Here is a 12,302-nt window from a genome sequence, read left to right on the forward strand (position 1 = left end):
CGAGACAGAATAAGTGGAATAAATAAGAAAAATTATATACTTACATCCTATATTACGATACAAATATTACCATTGTAGTACGTCTTGCCGCACATTACTAGAACTTTTATTTATTTATTTATTTATTACAGTAAAATAACCTTACTGTACGTGGATCTAACTGAAAACAATTGAATACAATTTATCATGTGTTAAACATTGTGAAATGGAAACGTGTCTTCTCCCTGTAGAGCTGAGGGCACTAAGAGGACAGGGCATGCTTGTGCAACATCGCACTCTATCATCATCACCATGAACATAAAAAAGGAACCAGCAACTGTACTGTACAGGAGAGGCTGGAAGCAGCACCCAGTCAGATGTAATTAGCTCACCAGTGTGCGTGACCGGTCAGAACCGACAGACAGGCAGACAGACAGGCAACGTTTCTGTAGTGAGGACACAAGACGCAGCTGTTTCCCGTGTTACGTCTCTGGAGGCTGACTCAGGGTTTCTCAACAACAGAACGAGTCACTCCAGTGTGAAACATCTGACCCACGCCCAACACGGCGACGCTGGCTTGTCACAGCAAGTGGGTGTCAACACCAGCATCATGAGACTACAGTGTTCAGGCTTGGTGGGATTAACGGTCGCAGGACGGTCAACCCGGCGAGATCTCTCGTCAACTGATCGCTCATCAGGGTTTGAGAAGTATTTTCCATTGTTGATTCAATCAGCATCCCCTAATGTCTGGCCACTGGTCAGATTACACTCTCTTTCATCATACATCTGTCCTTTTCTCTCTCCCTCCATCACCAACCCATCTCCAACCCGCCCCTCCCTGGTCCTGACTCTGTTGGCCTGCTGTTTACATTCTTTCCAGAGACTCTTGATTACTCCATCTTACCAGAAGTTGGGTGTTCCTGTTTGTCTTCTGTCCTGTATCCACGCACATGACCCCTTCCTTTAGAAAAGACGTAGCCATGTGCTACAACTCAGCTCCACAACAGACACTTGACAAAAGAAGGCAGTGGAGGGAGGAGACCTCGACATTTGTTCTTATTCCTGTTCATTTGAGTTCACAAGACATGTGTTGGACTTACACCTCTGTGTAGACCAATTTGTTCAAAACCTGTTGAGGGCATACCATGCTGAACATTAAAACTTCCTTTCAGTATTGTGAGCAGTGAAACACCCCCACCACATTGACAGACCTGATCCCACCCCCCAACAGGGCCAGTGTTCCTGATCCCACCCCCACAGGGCCGGTGTTCCTGATCCCACCCCCACCACAGGGCCAGTGTTCCTGATCCCACCCCCACCACAGGGCCAGTGTTCCTGATCCCACCCCCACCACAGGGCCAGTGTTCCTGATCCCAACACCCACAGGGCCAGTGTTCCTGATCCCACCCCCACCACAGGGCCAGTGTTCCTGATCCCACCCCCACCACAGGGCCAGTGTTCCTGATCCCACCCCCACCACAGGGCCAGTGTTCCTGATCCCACCCCCACCACAGGGCCAGTGTTCCTGATCCCACCCCCACCACAGGGCCAGTGTTCCTGATCCCACCCCCACCACAGGGCCAGTGTTCCTGATCCCACCCCCACCAGAGGGTCAGTGTTCCTGAGCCCACCCCCACCACAGGGCCAGTGTTCCTGATCCCACCCCCACCACAGGGCCAGTGTTCCTGATCCCACCCCCACCACAGGGCCAGTGTTCCTGAGCCCACCCCCACCAGAGGGTCGGTGTTCCTGATCCCACCCCCACCAGAGGGTCAGTGTTCCTGATCCCACCCCCACCAGAGGGCCAGTGTTCCTGATCCCACCCCCACCAGAGGGTCAGTGTTCCTGAGCCCACCCCCACCAGAGGGTCAGTGTTCCTGATCCCACCCCCACCAGAGGGTCGGTGTTCCTGATCCCACCCTCACCACAGGGCCAGTGTTCCTGATCCCACCCCCACCACAGGGCCAGTGTTCCTGATCCCACCCCCACCACAGGGCCAGTGTTCCTGATCCCACCCCCACCACAGGGCCAGTGTTCCTGATCCCAACCCCACCACAGGGCCAGTGTTCCTGATCCCACCCCCACCAGAGGGCCAGTGTTCCTGATCCCAACCCCACCACAGGGCCAGTGTTCCTGATCCCACCCCCACCACAGGGCCAGTGTTCCTGATCCCACCCCCACCACAGGGCCAGTGTTCCTGATCCCAACCCCACCACATCTGTGTTCCGTGGTTTTATTTGGACTGAACCAGAACTCAGCATTCAGGAGAAACACTGATCTCACAACTTGTGATCCAACTGTCATCATAACGTAGCTCATTATATTGGATAACGCAGACAGCTGGTAACTGAACTGACTTCAAAACCTTCTGATCCTTTCGGGAAAGACGCAATACATTGTATCTACAATGCAGATGCCCTTCTCCTCCCTCCCTACACCAGCTTGCGATTCCATGCATATCCCAAGCATGGATAGCAACCTCCACACCCATTTCCTGAGAGTTACATTTTCTCTGCAAGCTTACCCCCTATCACCCATCTCCCTTCATTCTGTCCCGAGTGAGTGCATTCTCAATCACACGAAATAAGAAGGAGGTTCAGAGTGTTGTTCCTGGATGTATTCCACCAGTGGCTTGGAGTCGGGGCAACTACAGTAGAGGGCAACCCAGCAGAGGTCACACGTCCAAGTGGAAGAGCTGCTTTACCAGTTGTCTTTCAACTATTACCTAGAGCAGTGTAGACGTCTTGACCTGTTGAAATCAGAGACCTGACAGATGGTTGAGACTAGCCGATGGGATACCACAACGCTGCCTACAGTGTGTATGGAGACACCATGAGATAAGGGGAAAACTCCTTTCTGCTAAAAGCATTAAGTTAATGTGGCCCAGACACAAACAAAAGAGAACTGAGACAGCAGATAACTTAGTGGTTAGAATGTTGAGTTCGAAACGGAAGAGAAGCCGGCTGGAATCATCAAGTTGAAAAATATTTGGAAATTGCTCCTGTAAGTTCCTCTGCATAAGGTCATCTGCAAAATAAAGAAATGTTGAGTTGTGGTTTGTACGTGACAATAAGATTAAAAGTTTTCAGACTTCTTTTTTTGACCCAATGCATGGGTCATGGGTTTAATTCCCACATTGTGCCCATACAAACATGTGCATTGGGGCGGCAAGGTGGCTTTGTGTTTAAGACCTTTGACTAAGGTCCAAAAGTTCCCGGGTTCTAATCCAAGGTAAAAAGCTATGTTGTTCCATTCCTGAGCAAGACAGTCAATTCTACCTGCTGCTTCTCCTCCCCTTCATAACATTCCCCTCAGGTTGTTGATGTGAATTATTGGTCCTTAATCAACTTGCCTGGTTAAAAAATATTAAAATAAAATATGCACTCACTACTGTAATTCGCTCTACATAAGCATATCAGCTAAGTGTTGAACTTCTTACTGTAAAAGTTCTGATTTGGTTGGTGACTAATTTGGGGAATATAGAACGGACATTGTTTTTTGTGTGTGAGTGTGAATAATCTTGTGAATTGAAATGGTGGAGCACAGAAGCATAGAAACTAATTATAGTGAATATGAATGAGACAAGGAACAATTTCTGGCCCATTTCCTCTTGAGCTTTTCTTCTTGCCATTCTAAGCAAAAACAAAAAATGCTCTTAAGATAATGACAAAGTGTCCCTTGTGCTCCCCAACAACGAGGCTGCTTCCCGGTTACCCTCCATCCAGCAAATCAGCCAGCAAATCAGCCAACAAAGGCACATTATCGTATCGGAGACGGCCGGTGGAACTGGCGATGAGTGTGCGTGTGTGAATGATCCTGACAGCCGCTGTAGTGGGAGGTAAGTAATGAAACCGTTACATTTAGGAGAGATCCCGCCTGGTTATGATCCAAGAACTCAGGGCCTCAATTCCAACGTGCATTGTGATATCGTCAGCCTTGAGGCGTGGTCTCCTTAAGGCACACTTTTCACGGACATGAAGGCACTCCGACTAACATAAATTCTTTTTGGGATTCACTCAACATTTTTCGATATCACCTGAAAACACATGGCTGTCTAGATTTATACCTGGCTTTGTCAGCAGGGGAAGTCTGCTAGCGTTGAAGCTGAGACAGCTAGACACAGACAGATAAATCAGAGTTGCATTCACCCACCAGGAGAGCGAAAGGCTGGGCCAGCTGAAGCAACCAAAGCATAATATCAAAAGACGTCTCTCCTAACGTTTGCACGTGGCTGTCTGGATGGGTCTAAAATGTTATGGTGGTGAATATTTTTATTTTTTACCAGAACAGGGAGATTTTCATTAGAAGTACCATGCTATTATGTAGATGTTAATCAAGACATCAGAAACGATTCACAGACAGTGCTGACATTTTCCCCCTTCCCTTTGACCATGGAAACTGCATGTGGTGCACACAGGACAACGTGCGGTTAAACCACACCCAACTTAGACAACCGTGGCAACGGACGGTTTAAATGATGGACGACTTTGGGAACGTCAATAAGGAAATAAAATAGCCAAGAGATGGGTGTTCCTCAGAAAATTCCCTCAACAAATCAGAAGGTGGACATTCAAAACTAAAGTTTGAGGGCTAAATCAAGTGAATTGGTTCGGTGAAAGATTTTAGACTTCATCTACAGCCAATTTTGAAAAAGCATCCATCTCGCTAGCTACAATTTGGTACTATTCAAATAGCCATGGTGGTGATGTAGTTTAAGCCAAATCTTTTTTTTTACTGAAGGTTTGAGACTACAATGCCTACTGGGTTTGAGTCATTGATGTATGGACAGGTTCAGTTGGGTTGAGACCTGGTGACTGTGAAGACCATAGCACTTGATGAACATCATTTTCATCCTCATCGAACTGGTCTGTGACCCCTCCTGCCCAGTGTATGGGGGCACTATCATCCTTTCCTCTTGCCACCTTGATCCAAAATCGAGGTCAACTGGGCCTGGTTAGCGTTTTAATACGTGCCACAGAGCATGATGGGATGTTAATTGTTTAATTGTATAATGCAGGACACCTGTAGGGAAGCATCTACATTCGTTCCTCCACTCATTTATTCAGGTTTTTCCTATAATCTGTTACCCGTCTGTAGATTCAACTGAAGGCGATTTAACCTATATCTAATACACAAATTCTGTCAGGGCTTAGATTGCACCTGAACATTGAATGCTGAAGTTAACCAATGTCAGGTCCAGTAGCAGGAGCAGTGTAGTGCTATTGGCTATAACAACGCATGAACCAGAAAGATTCATGTATGGTGGGAGCATTTGGATAACACTACAGTTGCCCAATGTGACGCTACCTAAAACTGAACCACAGCTTGTCCAGTGGCAAAAACAATAAACAAAACATGGCCTTGAATACTCTGTCAGTATCAAGTGGTGAAGTATTTAAACCTAGATCTCAGGCCAGGACTGATACCGCAAAGAGAAACGAGGAGTAGCAAAAACAAAACGCCTTTAAGAAATGCTCAAAATGGTGGTCCAGTCCAAACAAAAACATGCTTTTCTTTTTGGTTTTAAAAACAGAGATGAACGTTGAGAGAATTGTTGGTGAGGTGGGGGAGAAGAAAAACACATATTTTATCCCTGTGAAAGGAGGGAAGAGAGGGAGGAGACAGAGGAGATGGAGGAGACAGAGGAGATGAAGGAGACAGAGGAGATGGAGGGGCCAGAGGAGATGAAGTAGACAGAGGAGATGAAGTAGACAGAGGAGATGGAGGAGACAGAGGAGATGGAGGAGACAGAGGAGATGGAGGGGCCAGAGGAGATGAAGTAGACAGAGGAGATGGAGGAGACAGAGGAGATGGAGGAGACAGAGGAGATGGAGGGGCCAGAGGAGATGAAGTAGACAGAGGAGATGAAGTAGACAGAGGAGATGGAGACAGAGGAGATGAAGGAGACAGAGTAGATGGAGGAGACAGAGGAGATGGAGGGGCCAGAGGAGATGAAGTAGACAGAGGAGATGAAGTAGACAGAGGAGATGGAGACAGAGGAGATGGAGGAGACAGAGTAGATGGAGGAGACAGAGGAGATGGAGGAGACAGAGGAGATGGAGGAGACAGAGTAGATGGAGGAGACAGAGTAGATGGAGGAGACAGAGGAGAGGGAGGGGCCAGAGGAGATGAACTAGACAGAGGAGATGAAGGGGCCAGAGGAGATGGGGGAGACAGAGTACAGGGCGATACAGGAGTGAGAGAAGGAGGAGACAGGGGAAACAAAGTAGTTTCTTCCTAAAAACTGATGGACATCCATAAGCTGAATCTCTGGGCTGGATGGTATACTTCTCAAACCAGTCTAACACTTATAACTGCACAACACGTCTACAATGTTCTCCTTGTATCGAACACTGAAAGTCTCAGGCACAGTTATTTTGCCATGGTTTATTTCAAGTAAGGACAATGCTATCACACCGAGGGCTTTATTCTGTCTTCTTAAGCTTTTTGAGATCCTCTTTGTTGGAACATAGGCCATATTGGTAAATCTAATGGACAATCAGGACATTTAAAGAAGGAATCGTTAGCTTGGCCATATTCAAACTCATTAATTCCACAAACTGACAATGCTGGCTGGGGAGCATTTGAGTTTTCAACCTACATACATTTGTGTGGCTATCTTTTTATTAAATGTTTTACCTTTTGCCTTCGGCCACTGGATATGACCAGATTACATATCCTACTCTAAACCACGCATTAAAAAAAAGAAACATTTCCCCTGAAACATTGTCGCAAGCTGCATGTGCGCTAGTTGCATGCGCTAACACTATAACGACCCACTAGAAATGTATTGGCAGGTGATAATTGTTTGCTGGATACAACACTCGGCCCACTGCAGTTTGAATGGTGACTCACTTCAGGGGGAAAGAGCCTAATTAATAATGCTGCTCTCCCACTAAACCTCACTCCTCCAATGTTTACGGCCCACCAGGGAGTACACTTCATTAACTCTCCTTTGGAATTCAAACCAGGTCCAACGCATAGTCTAGCCTCCTGGTTTTGGCTGAAACTGGCTTCAGCTTAGTCCAAATCATTACCACTGAACTGCCACTGAACTGCTGTATCTATTACAGTAAATGCAATTGCCAATGGCGTCACCCCCGACCACTACTGAGCTGTGGCAGTGTTGACACACATGAAGTTGTGATAAAAAAAGAGAGAATAGGACATTAGGTGAACCAAAGCCACAGTAGAGTCCATATTCATGTTAAACTGCATTATTGAGTACTTCAACACAGCTCAAAAGGTTTCACAAACTCCATAGCAATGGTTGTACACCACCTTTATCATCAACTCCATAGCAGAGAATGGTCGTACACCACCTTTATCATGAACTCCATAGCAGAGAAAGGTTGCACACCACCTTTATCATCAACTCCATAGCAGAGAATGGTTGTACACCACCTTTATCATCAATTCCATAGCAGGGAATGGTTGTACACCACCTTTATCATCAATTCCATAGCAGAGAATGGTTGTCCACCACCTTTATCATCAACTCCATAATAGCCAATGGTTGTACAGCACCTTTATCATCAACTCCATAACAGATCATTTTTATACACCACCTCTATAATCAATTCCATAGCAGATAATGGTTATACACCACCTTTATCATCAACTCCAGAGTAGACACTGTTACTACATAACCTTACCACCATCTTTACTATTGACCCTATAGCCTCTATAGCAGATGCCTTTAGTACTCCACCATGGATAGCGCTCCACCCACTCCCGTCTGCAGTCTCTGGGAAGGGACACAATTTATTGCGCCTGATTAAGAGCATGAGTATTAGCACGGCTCCTCCAACAGGTTTCCAAAGCAGTGAAGTGGGAGAGCCCCTTTCCGTGACGGGACTGAGCAGGTCCAAAGACCTCCAGAACAGTTCTACCCGGGGGAACATGGAGGTGTTTGCCTGGACTGAAAGGATCGTGTAAATGGTAGGTCTGTTTTTTTCCTATCAGATGACAGGAAGAGATGGAGCGAACTGCGTCTGTGTATAGATATGACTTAGCCTTCCCAGCACTTTGGCCTGGTGGAGTGGCATTAGAACTACAATCCCACTACAATCAGTTATTTCCCAACTATGCCCATGTATTGTCCCAATCGCCTCGATTCATCTTTCCACTCTTTTGCTCTCTCCATGTCTCTGACATACCCATTGCAAACCTCTACTCTACATGCATGCGTTTTCTCTCTCACACCTCTTTACCACACAAACATACACACTCTCACACACTGTCACTGAAACAATACGGTATAGCTGTTACGCAGTCTGACCATCTCGTTTTAGTAGTAAAGGCTTTATAAAGGTTATGTTTGAGTCGTGTGTTGAGATTTATCACTGTAGCTAATCCGTTTGCTAACAATGCATTTGACTTATTCCCAACAGATTGCAAAAAGTGCAAGTTCACCAGTCAATCACACCGCTGTCTTAACCTCAAGTCTTCCGCTAGTCCGTTATTTAAAAGTCATGGATTTGCGTCTTTAGGCGGTGAAGCGTGATTGAACACTGCCAGCGATCAACCTGGCCTTCATCAGCTATCACTCACCACATCAACATGTCACGTCGAGGTTAAATGCGAAATGTGACCTGCCAAGGATAATCGCTGAGGGATTGTTTGTCTGATTAGGGAAATGTTAGGTATGTCTACAAACGTCCGTGTCTGCTGATTGGGTGCGTTTTGAATTGCGGTTTCATTCAGAAATAAGTCTTTATGCTCCGGACCTGTCTTCACAAATCGAACCTGGTACGACAGAATTCCTAAACATGTTTGGTGCCTACAATTACTCCAACAACACTGTTCTGCAACTCTCCTCACTCATCACATACCATTTTGTGTTTTTCTGCTGTGAAACCTTTTTTTTTTTATTGGTTAAATGTCCTCTTGTTATCCGTGTCATATCAGTTCTGGGGTCAGTCAAAGCATAAGGATATGTGTTGCTGGGGGCATTGATTGAAATACAGTTTATTGAACCAGTAGACTGTGAAGGGGTCGCCCCCGCTGATCGTTATTCACAACTTCACAACCTTTCCGTGAAACAATTTGGCGACTATTCACTTATCTACGTCTAGAATCATTTATCTGAGAATGGACACGATGAAAACCTTTGCCCCTTGGATCAGACATATGCATCAAGCAGAACTTTAGCTGGTGCTATTTTGTCTGTCCCACTGGTATGTTCAACCTTTGCCACCCTTTGCCCCTCGCCAGGCCGCTCTGCAGCCCTGGTATTTCCTGCCAGGCTAAGCCGGGGGAGCCCAGCGTGGAGCAGAGCTGGCACCATCGGACCATTTCAGTAATGGCTGCCAGATGAAGGCTGCTGATGTATGGAGTGTGTGTGGAGAAGGGTGGGTACTGTAGGTGTGATGTCTAGTAAATCTCTTACTGTAACTGTAAAAGCCCTCTGTTTTCTCCCTCCCCCTGTTCCTCCCTTTTTCTCTGCCCCCCTCCATCCCTCCCTCTCTCTCCACCCTCACTTTCTCCCTCCCTCCCTCTCACACACTCCCTGTGCCTCTCCTTCTCCCCCCCCCCCCCGCCCCCATCTCTTTCTGTTTTCTCATTTTCTTCTGTGCCCCCGTTTTAAAAAGAAGTCCATCATTTACCAGGCCTGTTACAGTCATTTATTTTTAGAAGGGGGTGATCTCGAACATGCAAGAGTTTGGCCAAGCCAAACACACGCAAGCACAGCCTGCACTTGTTTTTTTCGGATTCCTCTAACGTCGGGAGAGTGCAGGAACACTTTCTCAACCAGGCCTTGTGCACTGGCCTCATCAACACAAAGTTTCCTTCCGATAAGCTTCGCTTGGCTTTGAACGAAACAGGAGTGTAGCCAACTGGAAGATCACAGACCTCAGCCAGAGGTGGAGAAACACTGAACCTTCTGTCACAATGCCTTTTAAAGGCAGTCGTGCACTTGACTTGATGCGAGCAGCAATGGCAGCTTATAGTCACAAACATATGAAAGGTGTCACTGTCTACCCACAATGCATTGCCAGTGCTTGAACAGTCTATTAGTAAAACATAAGAGTGTGGGTCTGTACGTGTGCATTGTTTGGAAAATATAAAATGTGTTAATGCTTACCTTTACTTCACATTTTTTGTGGCAAGTCAGACGACACACTAAGAAGGGAGAAAGAAAAATGAATGTGAGTTAGTTTCCATTTCCAAGAAAAACTTAAAACATGCAACGCAAAATTAAGAGAGGACAAAACAGTAGTGAAATGCAAGGGGTTCCTCCACAACATATTTACTCTAGAATGGACAGTCAAATACTTCTGGCTGTTTGATGATACCCAGTACTGTGGTCATGGGGTTCTGTGCTTGTGGATTCTGTGATTGTGGGTTTGGTGCTTGTGGGTTCTGTGCTCATGGATTTGACGATCGTAGGTTTGGTGATCATGGTTTCTGTGTTCGTGAGTTCTGTGCTTGTGGATTTGGTGATTGTGGGTTCTGTGCTCATGAATTCCGTGCTTGTGGATTTGGTGAATGTGGGTTCTGTGCTCATAGGTTTGTTTCATAGACATGGATCATATATTCCAGTTGTGTTCGCAGGGGTCTTAGCGGTTTGCACCGCATTCCGCTTCAACATGCATGGGAGCAGATGATTCGAGAGCCCCCCGTGACCAAACATATTTTAAAGGGTCTTGAAGCGTACAACTAGTTTATAAGTTTAAGAGTTAAAGCCTAGGAAATAATTGAAAGAGGAAATGAACACAAGCATGCAAGTATTTAGTATTTTATTAGCATCTCATTAGTGGCGACCACGGCAAAAACAATTGCTCCTGGGCTCCACACAAAGAGGAAACTTTTTTACAATATATAAACACTGTGCAAAGTGAAATAAATAGTGAGGAAGTGGAAAAACGAGTTGAATGGTGAGTGAATGTGAAGGATGAGTTAAACAGTGAGTGACTGAAGGATGAGTTAAATAATGGAGTGGAAGGATGAGTGAAAAGGTGAGTGACTGTGAAGGATGAGTGAAAAGGTGAGTGACTGTGAAGGATGAGTTAAAGGGTGAGTGACTGTGAAGGATGAGTTAAAGAGTGAGTGACAGTGAAGGATGAGTTAAAGGGTGAGTGACTGTGAAGGAAGAGTTAAATAATGGAGTGGAAGGATGAGTGAAAAGGTGAGTGACTGTGAAGGATGAGTTAAAGGGTGAGTGACTGTGAAGGATGAGTTAAAGGGTGAGTGACTGTGAAGGATGAGTTAAAGGGTGAGTGACTGTGAAGGATGAGTTAAAGGGTCAGTGACTGTGAAGGATGGGTGAAATCTGATTCGAATTAGGTGGAAATTGGACCATTCAATATCTTCAGTTAGTCAATGAAGCATAAAATGTGCTGTCACTCTGCCCTCCCTCCCTCCCCTCACCCACCGCAGGTAATTTCTAGCTACACTAGATCTCCTCAGAGGCTGGAAATCAAAAGAACATTCAGGAGACTCAAGCAGACACTTTCCAAACCAAGGATGAAAGTGTGTAGTTTCTCTGAAACCCCAGCACCCCATGCCGTTCTTCCTGCATAGATGAAAGGCACTGTGTGTTACGGGCCTGCCATATTTATTATGATTAGCTTTTAATTCCTTGATGCGAGGTTGAAAGACGACCCCTCCCTCCATTGTGCTTTCCCATGGAGTTGGAAGCTGAGGAAGAGAAGGGGGGCTAGAGGGGATGTTTTCATTAGCAAGTGATCGCCTTCTGTAAGCTTCTTGTGTTAAGCCTGGCTGTGCTGGGTGTCGGGGGTCTGGAGAGGGATGTGGCCTGAGAGTGGAGATGCTTGTCTTTTCTACCGGGGGAACACTGTCCACACCTCATAGAGATGCTTCAGACACCACACTAGAAAAACATGCTCAATTTAGACTATAGAATAGCACTCCAGGGAGTGTACTGAACTCATTATAATTTTTCTACAAAAGAAATGCCTCGGTATTGGAACTTCTGTCACATTTAGATCTTCTGTCAAAAGTCACTTCTCTGCATAAGCCACTTTTGAAAAGTGAGAGAAGAGTAAGTGTGTACTGAGCTCAGGTGCATTGTGTTTAATTGATACTCCATGAGATGTTACCAAAATATAATTGGAGTCCACCTGTGGTAAATTCATTTGATTGGAAATGATATGGAAAGGCACGCACACGTGTTCATACGACGCCGCATTAGCAGTGCTTGTACCAAATCAAAAATCCAACCATGAGGTGAAGGAACTGTCCTCAGAGCTCTGAAATAGGATTGTGTGGGACAGATCTGGGGTAGGACCATTCAGAACCATTCAGAGGGACACCTATCTCTGTGGCACAACATCAATCAGTCCTTGATAGTTAAGCGG

The 12,302-nt window shown here is 46.0% G+C and overlaps 1 protein-coding gene across 10 annotated transcripts in view; it reads right to left on the reverse strand.

Moving 5' to 3' along the window:
• The window catches only part of tns1b (tensin 1b), a 142,643-nt gene that overhangs the window by 91,628 nt on the left and 38,713 nt on the right, over positions 1 to 12,302 (reverse strand). For all 10 annotated transcript variants that reach the window (XM_020041125.3, XM_020041122.3, XM_020041120.3 and 7 more), the window contains exon 3: positions 10,067 to 10,104. In XM_020041125.3, coding sequence (XP_019896684.2) covers positions 10,067 to 10,104 — 38 coding nt within the window. The remainder of the gene's footprint in view (positions 1 to 10,066; positions 10,105 to 12,302) is intronic.

The sequence above is a fragment of the Esox lucius genome, chromosome 20 (assembly GCF_011004845.1).
Source record: "Esox lucius isolate fEsoLuc1 chromosome 20, fEsoLuc1.pri, whole genome shotgun sequence".
In the NCBI taxonomy this organism is placed as follows: Eukaryota; Metazoa; Chordata; class Actinopteri; order Esociformes; family Esocidae; genus Esox; species Esox lucius.